Here is a 14355-nt window from a genome sequence, read left to right on the forward strand (position 1 = left end):
GACACAACGCCCTGCTATTTTTTGTTGCAGTTGTCATTGTTGTTTAGCTGGCCCAGGCTGGGTTTGAACCCACCAGCCTTGGTGTATGTGGCTAGTGCTATAACCACTGTGCTACAGGCACTGAGCCCAAAATATATTTTTCTTATATAAACGATGTATAAATGGCAGTTAACTTCTGAGGCCAAAACACTGAAGTTTATCTAACCCACAGGATACATAAAATGCGTGCTTTTTTGGTAGAAGAAAATATTATTAAAACTATGGGTTAATTAACTATGAGTCCAAATTTATTAATATGTCTAAGAATAAAGGCTTTACCAAGGCAAAATTAAACTTCTGACCAGCCCCTATCAAAATCACAAAGCATACGTCTTAAAAAGTTCAGGTTTAACCAACCAATATAAAAGTTTCCAATTTTTCTAAAGGTATTGTTAGAATCATTTAGTTTCTCTCCCTTATATATCTGCGACACATTTTCTAGACATATTTATAACTACTTTTTCTTTTCACAGCCTCAGGAACACATTTTGAACCTGGTTCAAGGTGACACAAAGTTTCTCTAGACTCTTTGAGGGCGTCTGCAAGATCAAAACTACTTTCTTAATCATGGAAACACGTTACTCGCTCTTTCCACACTCATTTTTTCACAGGCGCACAGTCGAGTTTACCAGAAACTGTGTGTTGTCTACAGCTTTAATGGGCCTGTGTGGGGAACAGATGTAAGAATCCTCCTGTCCTCCATTAATCCAGACTTTAAAAAAGATTTGTAAAAATATAACAATTCCAATCTTCTTATTATATTTTTAGTGTTGAAAATATAATTATTTTTCTAACTGTTATACCAATTAACATGTAACAGGGTTGTTATTGTTACTGAAGGAATTCATGGATATATATAAATTTTTCTTACAGTTGTAATGTGTGATGATTATTTTGATTAATACAACCCACATCAACAAAAATTCTTCTGGATGCTCAGTAATTTTAGGAGTACAGAACGGTGCTAAGGCTGAAACGTTTCAGACCTGCTACTTCAGACAAATTTCCTTCATCATGTAAACAAAACTTGTGGCTAAAGGGATAAAAAGATTCGTTTCCCAATATTTCTGCAAATGTCTCCAGAAGTAAAATCTCTCCCTTCCCTGACATTCCTTTCTATGATAAACATGGTCAGATTTTGAGTAGGGAATGGATGACACCTGAGTGGACACTCACCTTTACCAAATCTGTGTAGCCGGTTTCTTTTGCTGTCCACCAGGGCTGAGCTTTCAGGCCATTCACATTGTAGAGCGAGCGTTGCCAAACAGACGCAAAATGTCCTCGCTTGTGCCCAAGCTCGTACCACTTATATGCCTGCGAGAACAGGAAGAATGTGCTCCAAACTATTCTTTCAATGAAGCATTTTTATCAATTTTATAATTAAAGTCATTAAAAGTAAAGTATTACTTTGAGATATTTAAATAAACAGCTTGCCATTAGGTACCTAAATCTGTTAAAAATCTGTTAAAATCAGGTGAAAATGCTATTTCATTGGATTTTTGATTATGGCTTATCGGTATAATGAATGTGTGCCCTTCATTCTCACACCGAGGCTGCGAGCTCCTTGAGCAGTGGATCCAGGCCCTACACACACAGGTCCCCACAGGCTCCAACATGGCATCCAGGACTTACTTGTTAAATGGTTAAATAAGACACCAAAGGATCACCTTTACGTTTTAGCGTTCATTTCTATTTTATGTTTCCTTTGAAGGGAAAAGATTATGATTTGAATAATTTCATTAAAGATATGTGCATTGACCAAATTGGAATGCTAAAATGTCGGACAGCCATTTCCCAAGATACTTCCCAGGTCAAGAAGCTACCCCAAGGCAACAGGATGTAAATCCTCCATTAAGTTAAGTAGACAGGAGGGCAATGTCATTCTGAGTTGGCAGTAAATACAGTGATAGCCCGTATTAGGCTATTTTAAAGGGAATTTTTGTTCATAATGTGTTTTTTCTACTATAAGTGATAACATTTGTGGCTTAAGGCTAGCAGTAACATGATAGAACTTGCCTCCGAGACTAGCCTTTTCAGGGACAGCTGGCTGCTCCAGATGGCTCCTTCAAATGACGTCCCAGCCATATGTTCCCCAAGTGTCCCGTCCCTCCTGCAAGGTGCATGTGCCCTTGTCTGGGGATGCCTGGTGTTCCTCCTGATGCACTTAGTATTATCCTTTCTGATGTTACATGGTGGATTAAATGATTATTTTTGAAGAGTGATTTCACATATATTTTTCATTAATAAAAATAAGCATTTATTATCAACTTGAATATCTTCTTTATAAATCTCCAGATATACTTTAGATATAAAAAATGTTAACCTTTAAAAGTCTTTTAAAATTCATGATTTCGAAATGTTTCCATTAGAAAACCAAAGGGTGACACAATACCACCTCGTGTTTGCAAAGGCAGTTCACACTTACTACTTGCCGCCATATGCGGCCTCTCTTCGGTTCTTTCTAATAACCCCAAATATCACTATTTTGCAAATGTTAAAACCGAGCTTAATAAAGCTAAATCTTTTGAAACTGTAATCCAGGGCTCCTGGCAACTTCTACCTTGGTATCATTTCATGAAAACTATCAAAAATAATTTTCTTATTTATTTTTCTCATTAATATCTCAAATTAAGAAGGCATGTGCTTATTTATTTTCCTTAAAATACACGTAAGTTGTAGCCAGAATTTCTTTAAAACCCAGAAAGGTAAAGTGGCTAATTATTATCTAATTTTTTTTAAAGCTAGCATTTACCTATGGGGGTTATTTTTGTCCAAGTTAAATTTAGGATTTTATTTCCTGTACTTTTCAGTGTAAAAGTCAGCAACAATATTAATTACAACACATTGTTTTTTTAATCTGACGATCCATTAATTTTTGAGTCATCAGCAATGCATTGTAAAGATCTGACATTCTGTTAGAATAGTGAGAAAAAAGTTATTATAAGAAAACCAGAAAGCAAATATCATAGAGCTAGTCCCTTAACATTCTGAATGCCTGGGCCAGTCTCTGTACTTACACCTGCGTGTTTAAACTGTCTCCTAGGTCTTTTCTGACACTCCCAGGCTACGACTACATCAAAAAGGACTCTTAATTTTGTACCTACCTGCCATTCAATTTTTGGGAAAACCAAAATTGTGAAAATGACATATCAGAATTAAAAAAAAAAAATCACCTTCAAGGATATATGACACAGGAGACTTAATGAATATTTTTGAAAACTATTTAAACTACTTTAAAATAAAAATTGCTAGAAAATCAACACTCAACTTAGACTCTTCTGAAAGTTTTCCCTCTACTATTACTCATCTTATCCAGAATATTATATGTCTAATCAGGAAAACTCAGGCAGTAAGAACACCCAGGCCACCTTCTTAAATGTTTTTTATATGAACATCATCTCCACGTTCTTCAAATTATTGCTACGTATGGTTCTTTCTCTCTCTCTCTCTCTCTCACACACACACACACAGAAATGTTGAAATATTCCAACTTAGAAATGTGGCCTATCTGATGTGACCCCCGTTGGTCTGCTCTGCTGGGAGCATGCTATCCAGTGGGCCCAGGATAGGACTTTATTTTATTCTGCAGCAGGTTTTTTGAGCATAAGGTTCCCTAAAAGAGAGACTGAATAAACAACAGGCAGGTTCCTACAGCCACCACTGTGGGGCAGGAAACAAAGGCTGGAATTAACCCTGACTGAGTGTGCGCAAGGATGGGGTGGATATCAAAGACCAGGGACGCTGCATCCCCACGGCTGGCTGGGAAGTGGGCAACATCACTAGATGAGAGAAAACAAGTGAGTTTTCCCGATGACACCACGCAGGCAGCAGACAGCGTGAATTTACAGGGACTTGGAGGAGGATACTAGCTCTCGCTAGAATGTGGGTTTGGAAGTTGTGGAAATACCAGGAACAGCTGAGGATGAACTGCTGCACAGCCTGTCTCCCTCCCTCTGCCTAGCCATGCTAACTGAATCTAGGCTCAAACCCATTTCATTGGCAGCGTCTGCAGCACAGAGGCCCTGGGTTTGCTTCTCATGGGTCATCCTCTTCCAGAGCCGGAGCAGTGCTACACCCATGAAGATGTGAAGGGTGTTGGTTCCCAAGATGCAAACTCAGAGTATGACAACCAATTCACACTCAAAACCTAATACACACACACACAGAATGAATCAAAATGGGTTTCTATAGGTTGTTTCTGTTCAGTAAGAATGATTCCTTATGAACTTTTAAAATTCAAGAACTGTGCTGTATTTTGCATATTAATGATAATTAAAATAGTAGACCAGTCCCATAGGTCCCAAAACTTAACAAGTGTTTAGCAGTGAATTCTTTGCCCCTGAAGCTGTGAAGTATTATAGACTTCTTCTGTCTTTGCCCTGGACCCTGAAACGTTCAAAAATAATTGGTGACAATTATACTTATAAGAATCAGACATAACCATTCACCCAGTGTTTGATAGTGTAGCAAAATCTTTTTTATCACTCTCATTCAAAGGAAGTACCAGCCATTATGTCTAAAAGAATGAAGAGATGCAAAAATGGTTACTCATCAGCAATTTCTCCCTTCCTTCTCCTCACGTCTAATGGCACGTTCTATTTTAGCTGACTGGTAAGTTAGCAGGGGAAAGGGAAAGATAAACAGAAATACATAATGAAAATAATGTCACGTATCCAAAACTCTATTACCCCAAACTGGTGCATGTCTCTAGCAGGTAATTTCCCTGTCACAAACTCCTTTGCTTCTCTGAACTCACCGTTGTCTGGCTGGTCCCATGTTCCTGAAACTGCGCTATCCTTAGATGTCACTTTATTACACGTATGGGATGCAATGGTTACAAAGATGTAGGGTCTCATTTTTATCCTTTCTCCAATGACTCTAAGGACAATCCAGCCTAGCACCACCCTACAATGGAGTAGGACAGGAAAGGTGGGCTTCACACTCCAGTGGCACCACGTAAATCATGACAGATTGTGGAAGAGTTAAGAAATACACAACACATGATATCATGATTAATGATCCAATGTTATGTTTGCAGAAGCTGAGGCTGTACTCAGAAAACGGCAATCATCACAAAAAAACACATGTAGCTTGTTTTAGCTACTACATTTTTGGTGGCAGTACCTAACATTACTATAGCCACAGTGTTCATCTTAAACTTGGCATTAATATCTCAGAGGGTAAGTTACATAATTAACCATTAGCCAATCATTAGAATCAGGTGAATAAAGACTTCATTCTAAAAATAACTACTTTTAAAATCCCAAAATAAAACAAAAATGAATCTAAGAGAGCTGTTAAAATATTTTTAAAAATTTAAATAATTTCAGAGACTTTTCTTTGTTAAACAATACTCTTCCAAGGCAATGTCTTTTTTTCTATATATATATAGCACATATCAATTTAGAGAATACTCTTACGATTACATAGCTGATTTCTTAGAAGAAACTATAAAAGCCAAATCCTAAGAATTTTTATTTCTTTGAGACAGAGTTTCACTCTGATCCCAGCCTAGAGTGCAGTGGTATGAACACAACTCACTGCAGCCTCAAATGCCTGTGTTCATGAAATCCTCCAACCTCAGCCTCCCAAGTAGCCAGAACTACAGTTGTGTAGCGCCACACCTTGCTAACTTAATTTTTTTTTTTTTTAGAGATAGGTCTTGCCATGTTGCCCTGGCTGATCTAGAATTTCTGGCCCCAAGCAATCCTCCTGCCTCAGCCTCCTAATGTGTTGGGATTATAGGCATGTACCACCATGCCCAGAATGCTTTATATGATTAAGCTGGAGTTGTTGGGTTGTTTCAAACATAAAGACTAAATAATTTAAAGCACCGACCTCAAAAGTGTATACTCAAAATATTTTTTCAATTGCAACTTTTTTTTAGAAGTACTTAGTCCCCCAACTCCATCCTCTGTTAGAGAGAACAAGATGTTGACAAACTCCATTACCTCTTTGTTCCCAACCCTCTGCATGGCATCTCCCAGGTGGAAATAAAATCTCCCATCATCGGTTCCAGGATCCCCAGATTCTATTCCTTCCTGTAGAAAGGACATGTTAGCATTTGTGAAGACTTAAATACCCACTTTCATTAACTGAGTTACCTAGACCTTCCTACGACATCCATAGGAAAATCTAGAAACCAGAAATATACATCTCAATATTACAGGTTGGCAACGAGGTTACGGTCAACATTTGCAATGCAAAAGTGAAAAGGAGGTCAGAAAAGTAAATTTAACCCTACATGTCTCGTTAATCATTAGTGGTGTGGTCTGTAAAATTGGGGAGATACTCTGTGCATCTTCTTTGCAGGAACAATTGTAATTCTATAACCGAAAGAATTTCTCTGGCCAGATAGCTCTCATATTTATTTTCTTCTCCAAATTTAACCAAGTTTTATCTGGAGCCGTTTTATTCCTGAACCAAAATGTTGAACTGCTCATATTTGAAATGATGGCAGCCCAACTGCAAGTCCTATGTCTTTCTGCTCAAAACAAACCTGTCCTTACCTTTCAATGAAATTTTTACAAAACATATAGAAGAATTGAAGCCAATTGGAATCTTTTAAAATGTCATTTATATTAAACAATTTCTTACTGTAAAATATTTAGCTGATGCCCCCATTTCCCCCACAGGACTAACAAGTAGATTTATTTAAAAAAAAGAGAGAGAGAGAGAGAGGGAGAGGGAGAAAAGAAATAAAATATTAGAGCAAGAGTATGATTTAGAAATACAAAAGAAGAAAAGTCAAAAATATTAAAACATCAAAAACTTCTTTCTAAAAATCTGTATCTTTGAGGCCTCTTCACAAAAAGCTTATTGTATTTCACTAGGAAGGAATTTATTTACATCATGTTGGAAAGTAGCGAAAGGCCCAGATGGATGGAAGGGGAGAAGCGGCATCACCCAGGGCAGGGGGAGAACTGTTACCGGGGTCCTCAGCTGACCAGCACACCAACGTCCTTGCTGGTGAACTAACCAACCCAGTGGTCGCAGTCTCCATCTCTGAAGCAGGGAGAATACTGTTTGGCTCTCCAGTGCCAGAGAAAATATAAGGTGACACTTTATTATTATTTTTTTTATTAAATCATAGCTGTGTATATTAATGCAGTCATGCAGTGTGCTGGTTTTATATACAATTTGAAATATTTTCATCAAACTGGTTAACATAGTCTCATGGCATTTTCTTAGTTATCGTGTTAAGACATTTATATTCTACATTTAGTAAGTTCACACGTACCCTTGCTGGTGGGACACTTTACTAGAGAAACCCACACGCCCACAAGGCCCTGGCAGGGATGTGAAGTGCAGTGGCAGCCTGTCAGACCAGGAGTACAGACCCCCCTGAAGGGGAGCCGCCCTCCGCGCCAGTTGTGGGGAAGTAGGCCAGATTCAACCTTTTAAGAGAAACTAGAAGTCTGCATGATTACATAAATGTTCAGATTCTCAAATAAGGCAAGCAATTAAAATTATTTTTAATAGAACTGTGCTGGCCAAAAAAGATACATGAGCTATTTGCAGTCTGTGGGTTGCTACTTGCGATCACTGACTGAGGTCCGGCGAACTAAAGAGGTCGTGAAAATGAAACACGCCGCTACTGAGACGAGAGCTCACAGCTATCCAGTCAGCTCCCCGTCCAACGCGGTAGCTGCCAGCTCCTACCATTACAATTAAAATGAAATAAAATGGAAATTCACTTCCTCAGTTGCACTGGCCACATGTAAGGTACTCAGCGGCCACTCATACAACTGAGTACAGAGAAAGAACAATTCCCATCACGGCAGAAAGTTCTCTTGCAAGGCCCTGGGCTGGACCACATGTGATTCAGGTGGATTAATGAGGATTCAATTAGACATGAGAAGAAAGTAACAGCACATTTTCATCCAAATATTTTGAGCTATCAGATAAGCTTTGAGATTTAACCTATTTAGGCTGGATTCACTACCCTACGTTGTATAAGTAGCCAACAGTCCTAGTCAGAACAGACTCAGTATACAATAATTAACTTGTAAAAGCTTCTTCTAATGCATTGTCTGTATTTTAAATTATGGTAGCAATAATTTTTGTCCATCTCTGCCATTTAAAACCAATAACTCCGGTTTTAGGAATTTTTCCATAAAATCTTTCCAAGTAGTTCCTGCTCACATGGTTGGCATCACGACATCTGGCAGTGTCAGTTACAGTGGAGGCTCATACCGCCACCAACAGCATGGTCAGAGGCATAGACCCCGAGGATGGGTGACTCCAGGCGCAGGCCAGTCACACTACCAGGCACACTAACAGTGTCCTGATGACTCAAAGGAACTGGAAGACGGAAGCACAGGAGGGGCAGTGAGAGTTACCTTTAAATAGGGAATGCTCTCGGCAATCTTGTTCTGTGCCTTCAGGATGAAGCCGTAGTGGACTTTAGCAAAGCCATCGTTAGGTGTCACGCTCAGAACCTAAACTCAAACAAAACAAGGAGCCAGTGTGACTGACTACAAATTGTACAAATGGTTGTCAAAACAGAATTTAATTAACTTTGCTGGACTTGGATTGGATTATGATGTTACAGCTTAAAACACTGTATTTCTTTGGTCTCATGGCAAGATCATTAGACCTAAACAATCCCTTTCCCCCTCAACTCAATAGGCTTTTCACATTTACACAATAGTTCTCCAAGAATGAAGAAATGAATGAAAAGGCAATAAGTATTTAAGTGTTTCTTTAATAATGCAAAACTGCAAAATATCTGTCACTTGATATAACCTCAATAATTTTTTAGTGATCAAGGGAAAATTACTTTAAATGTGCTATACTTGAAGACAACTCTGAATGGTTATTAGACATTACTTTCTACATATGCTTTATACACTGCCTTATTAAGAGAAAATTTAGTTAGTTTGCATTTGTATATATCACAATCCATTCATTCAACAAAGGCTTCTTGAGAGCCTGGACTGTTTTCAGCATTGAGGACAAAGTGGTGAGCAAATCTAATAGTCTGTGATAAAATCCAGGTAAATATTTCATATAAACTACACGAACTATCATTTGTTATCATATGCATTTATTATGATTTAAAGATAAATTATGCAAAATGCCTCTAAATTAAATTTTAGCCATGAGAAATCAAAACAATAGCATTCAACTTGTCAAGCTGCTTACACAAGGGAATTTATAGAACCAAAGAGAAATATGAAGGTGTGAGCTGGGTGCACGTGGAGGAGAGACACATCTCCCAAACCTCTGCTTCATCCTTGAGCAGAAAAAGAGCCATCCCGGCCACCACAGAGCCCTTTCACAGAAGGAGAAAGTGAACAGAGAGTGCACGCCACACCCTGAATGTGTCTACAGGGCACACACTGCTGAAACTCAGCGCTGAGTCCAGTCCTGTGTGTCATCCAGCCAAGGCTGCCTTCAAAGTTTCTTCAGAATACTAGTACCTTGTCATGCTGCCACCCTGGTCCACATCTCAGCATCACCTCCTAACTGCCCACCCCATGCACCCCAGCCCCGCTCTCCTCTAGTCCATTCTCTACACGGGGCCCTGAGTGAACTCTCTAGACTGGTGTTTTTCAACCTTTTTTATCTCACGGCACACTTGAACCTATAGTTAAACCTCCATGGCACACTTAAATTATGCTGATCAAAAAAGAAAGGTTAAAAAGATAACATACTTACTGTTTTTTGAACTTCCTTTAGAAATAATTTAATGGGTGATCTTTAAAAATGTTTGTGACACACCTAAGATCCTCTAATGACACACCAATATGCCACGGCAGACAGGTCGAAAGTCACTGCTTTAGGTCCTGGATCAGATCTCGTCCCTCCTCTGTTCTGTCTCCCACCTCTCTGGCCTCCTCTCCCGATGTGGTCCTTCCCCCAGGAGGCATGGGTCTCCTTCTTGACCCCCCCAGTAAGCCAAAGACCCCTTGCCTAGGACCTCTGCAGTCACAGTACTCCTGTGGCTCCACCTCTTCTGCCAGACATCCAAATGGCACATGTCCTAACCTTGATGAAGGAAGTCGTTGCCCAAAGGTCACCATCTCACCCTGGCTCTGAGCGCCAGTCCCATTACTAAATGGAGCCCTCCCACCTAGTTGTTCACGCTCCGTCTTCTGTGTCCTGACCCATTTTCCTTCACAGCACTCAACACCACCTGGCCTAGTGTATCTGAGCTTCCCCCCACTGAGACTGTGGGCATTTTGTCTGTTTCGCTCTCCACCTGTTCACCGTGCCTGGCAGGCAGCTGGCCCTTGCGAAAGCTGCGCCAACTGTGTTGCTGGGTGCATGCTGGGCCTTACTCCCTAGGTTGGGTCTTTGAATCCCAGACTCTGCTTCTCTGCAGCTCCCACAGCACTGCCCCCTCGCTAGACACTCAGCAGGTGCTCAGTACACACCTCTGGAATTAAACTCAACTGAGGGGAATTGTGCTCTGCTAGCACAACCAGGCAGGGATCATTATAATTACTCAGCTATGCAGATGACACTCCTGCCTACAGCAGGCACAGGGCCATCATCTCAAGTAATTAACAAACTGATTGGTTTCTAGATATTTTAGAACACATAGAACTCTTCTATACCCTCGACATAAAAACATGAATGAGGTACACTCTCCTTTCTTGGGAGGCTATTAAGCGAGTGACAGAGACAGATTCACAGGCAGACAAGGACCATGGAAGAGGCTGAGTGCAGCCACAGACCATGACGGAGGCTTTGCAGAGGTGGGGGCGGGAGTGGCCCGGCTCCCTCCAGGGGCAGGCTGGCTGTGGCAAGGTCCAAAAGCTACTTAGGGACCAACAGGAATTCACCAAGGAACGGGAAGATAGTAGGGAGAAGGCATCCAAGGAACAACAGGAAGTGAGCAAAAAGGGGTCACAGGCCAGGGAGAGAAAGGGGGATATTGTTAATTACAAACGGAGGTGACAGAAGAGCCTGGAGAGGGGGCAGACGTCGGATGGAATCACAGGGGGTCCTGTTCAGTATCGCATGCAGTGTATCCCCTGGGGAATAGCAAGACGTCACAAACACTTCTACTGATATCTGTGTCTGAAATACAGCATTTAGAGTGAAACCAGCTCCACGGCTCTCCTATCATCTGCCCGGTGGTCAGTTGTGAGTGGGAGGGGGTTCGGGCAGCCAGAGTCCTCTGCACCCCGTTCTCCCTGCTGATTCCTGCCCTCAGGGCCAGCCTTCCCATGTGTACGTGTGGGCGCACCGTGCACGGGCAGGCTCCATTTATTATCCCCTTATCATCTGCAGACCCTTAGACATCAACAAGTAGTATGACACCATTTCTAGGAAACCCAGACTGAAGCTATGGCTGACTACTGAACCACAAGGGCTTACACTACACAGTAAGCACAGGTCCACCTACACACACACTGTGTCCCGCCTCTACCATCCCCGAGACAGCGACACCAAGCCTCAACTTCCTCCTCCTCCTCAATCTTAACGTGTGGGCCAAGAGGATGAAGACCTTTATGACGATCCACTTCTACCCGGTGAGTGGGAACTGTAATTTCTCCTCCTTATGACTTTCCTAACATTTTCTTTTCTCTTGCTCCCTTTTAAAACCTTTCTTGAATACATTCATACTTGAGAGAATACATAAATATACAGCATAAGAGGGACATGTTAACCAACTGTTTATATTATTGGGAAGGCTTCTAGTCAACAGCAGTAGGTTATTGGTAGCTTTGGGGAAGTCAAATGTTACATGTGGATTTTCCACTGCAGGAGGGGTCAGTGCCCCCCACCCCACATTGTTCAAAGGTCAGCTGTAACAGTGATATTACACAATTCCTTCTGTGGACACAATTCACGCTCCATGCATACACAGAGCACAGACAACAACAAACTGGGACAGTTGACATTTCTACCGCCAGTACCAACTCTTTGCAAGACATATTACTAGGATTTAAAATAATGCTGTAAACACAAATACCACTGCACATTGATATCACTAAAATATTAATTCTTGAATAAAAGTAAAAAGATTTTTTGGCAGTTAAATAAAATTGAAAGGTATTTTAAGTATTTTATTTCATCTTAATATGGATTTGAGTGTTTGCCACTTTTATAATGTATATTGTTATCCAAGGACAGGTAATAAAACATGTTTGAACACCACAGCTGTGAGCAATGGGAACGAGAGAAAATCAAAGCAGAGGGAGAGGTCTGATTTGTGCTTTAGTGTGGACCGAGCTGAGAGGTGAGTCAGCTGGGGCAGGACAAGCCTGTCCTTGGAGGGAGAGTCCAATTTGTGCTTTAGTGTGGACCAAGCTCAGAGGCGAGTCAGCCGGGGCAGGACAAGCCTGTCCTTGGAGGGAGAATCCGATTTGTGCTTTAGTGTGGACCAAGCTCAGAGGCGAGCCAGCCAGGGCAGGACAAGCCTGTCCTCATCTAGGTGTGAGTCATAAGTGCTTGAGTTAAAAAGAGCCATGGTTTGAAAGATACTCAAAAGGTAAAAGGAATAGTAATTAGAGATCTGAGGGTAGACTATAAATTCCATGAGGGCACATTCTGTGTTTGTTACATGAACTACCATTCCTGAGCTGGTGTGTGTGTGTGTGTTTATAAATGTGTGTTGACCCAGTGAGTGGACATTATATGTGGGGAGTGGGTGGGGAGAGAATCAGGGAAGGGCTGGACTCCCCACCCCGTTGGCATGGGTGGCCAGCAGTGTTGCCAACTTGAGGAGTCTGCAGAACCCCAGGTGTGGCAGTCTCCGTGGAACCATTATGAAGCCAGTCTCATGAAACTGAAAGTAGCAAAAACCCAGAAAGGAAACTATCAACAATTTTTATAAATATAGTCAAAAATAAAAATCAACAAGAAGAAAAATGTAAACTTACTATATTAGTTTTCTAGAAACGATCTTGGATACAGACATAAACATATCATGATAAACTTTGGTTAAGGAAAGGGAATCCATTAGATACAGCTCATTAAATCAGAAGTGAGAGAAAGGGATAAAAGGCAAATCTTACACATATTTTCAGTCTATTAACGCTCCTTGAAAAAGAGATTCACTTTACCGTATAATACAACTAGACTTAGACTTTCCGCCTCCTACTATGCTTATTCAGGTGAGATTATGAGTTCAAAGGTATAACCAACAGCACATAAATTTTATTTTTTTTCAGGATGATGCAAAATGCTTCACATATCTGAGACTTAGTGTCAGGTAAAAGAGATAAATGTATTCAAGAAAGGTTTCAAAAGGTGAGGAAGAACAAGTCTGTAGCAGGTTAAGATACTGATAGGTTTTCAGAGCCTGCCCTGGCTTCAAGGTGCTGAGACCCAGTGAACACCTGATAGTGTCTTTTAGATAGAAAGAAGAGAGGGAGAGAGTGGGATGCTAAAAGGGGGAGAGGGAAGTATGGAGGGAGGGAAGGAAAATGGGAAGGAATTCTACAGGAAAGGAAGGAACGAAGGAATGAATTCATTCATTCACTCTGCAGTTCTGTCTTCAGGTGGCTCCTGACAGGGGGGGTATAAGGACGTGTCTGCTGCAGCTTTAGAATTCTTACGTTCACAAGATCCCGAATCACTGAGACACAGGATGCTTCCCTTAACCTAACTCTGCACGGCAGGGCACTGAGAGTTATTTTTGGCCATTAGCAAATACAATGCCCCACGTGGAATCATTCTGTGACCTGGAACAGGCCTTTGGTTGACAGCACATATCTTCACCATTGTAGGTTGAAACCACTCTGAGTTGATATTAGGGACGTTATACAGAACAAATGTCTTATTTCTGCTCTCTCAGAAAACATAAAACTTATGAGAAGGGTAAGAAGACAACTGTTCCAAAATTCAACAATTTCTAATTTTGCTTCAACAGCAGTCAACAGAGGGAAGTGCCACTGTGAGAGTGGGACCAGTCCCTGGATTGAGTAAGAAATTGCTGTAGTAAGTGGCATTTAAAAACACTGTAGAAGGAATCACAATGGCTATCACTGAGTAGTCAGTCGTACTTGATACAGACTGCACTAGCTCAAAACCACTGATCAACAGGCCTAAATTAAAGAATTAAACCAGCTCACCATGTTCTTTCTTTTACAGAGGCATTAACTTTCTCCAGCCCCAACGTTCACTGGGTATCTATTTCTCCTGCACTAAACGAGTTCCTTCATTGCTTAAAGAAGTCACAGTTTTCTAGATTTTATAGTCTCTTGTGACTTGGAAGTTACCTGTTAAAACATCTGTTATAAAGTAGAAATCTTTTGAAAGGCATTCTTGCCAGAGGATTGATACGTCAGTGCCCTTTTGAAAAGTTAGTAATTTATCCCTTGTGCTTAAAAGTAGGGTGACCAGATTCTAACATCT

The 14355-nt window shown here is 40.8% G+C and overlaps 1 protein-coding gene across 1 annotated transcript in view; it reads right to left on the reverse strand.

Annotated features, from left to right (window-relative positions):
* ASPH (aspartate beta-hydroxylase) overlaps positions 1-14355 on the reverse strand; it is a gene marked incomplete at its 5' end in the record, with an annotated part of 181780 nt that overhangs the window by 35457 nt on the left and 131968 nt on the right. Inside the window, 3 exons of the mRNA XM_023508263.1 lie at positions 1216-1353; positions 5991-6080; positions 8382-8480. Of these exons, the coding sequence (XP_023364031.1) occupies positions 1216-1353; positions 5991-6080; positions 8382-8480 (327 nt within the window). The remainder of the gene's footprint in view (positions 1-1215; positions 1354-5990; positions 6081-8381; positions 8481-14355) is intronic.

This window comes from Otolemur garnettii, unplaced genomic scaffold, assembly GCF_000181295.1.
Source record: "Otolemur garnettii isolate 467f Iridium unplaced genomic scaffold, OtoGar3 scaffold00234, whole genome shotgun sequence".
Classification (NCBI taxonomy): Eukaryota; Metazoa; Chordata; class Mammalia; order Primates; family Galagidae; genus Otolemur; species Otolemur garnettii.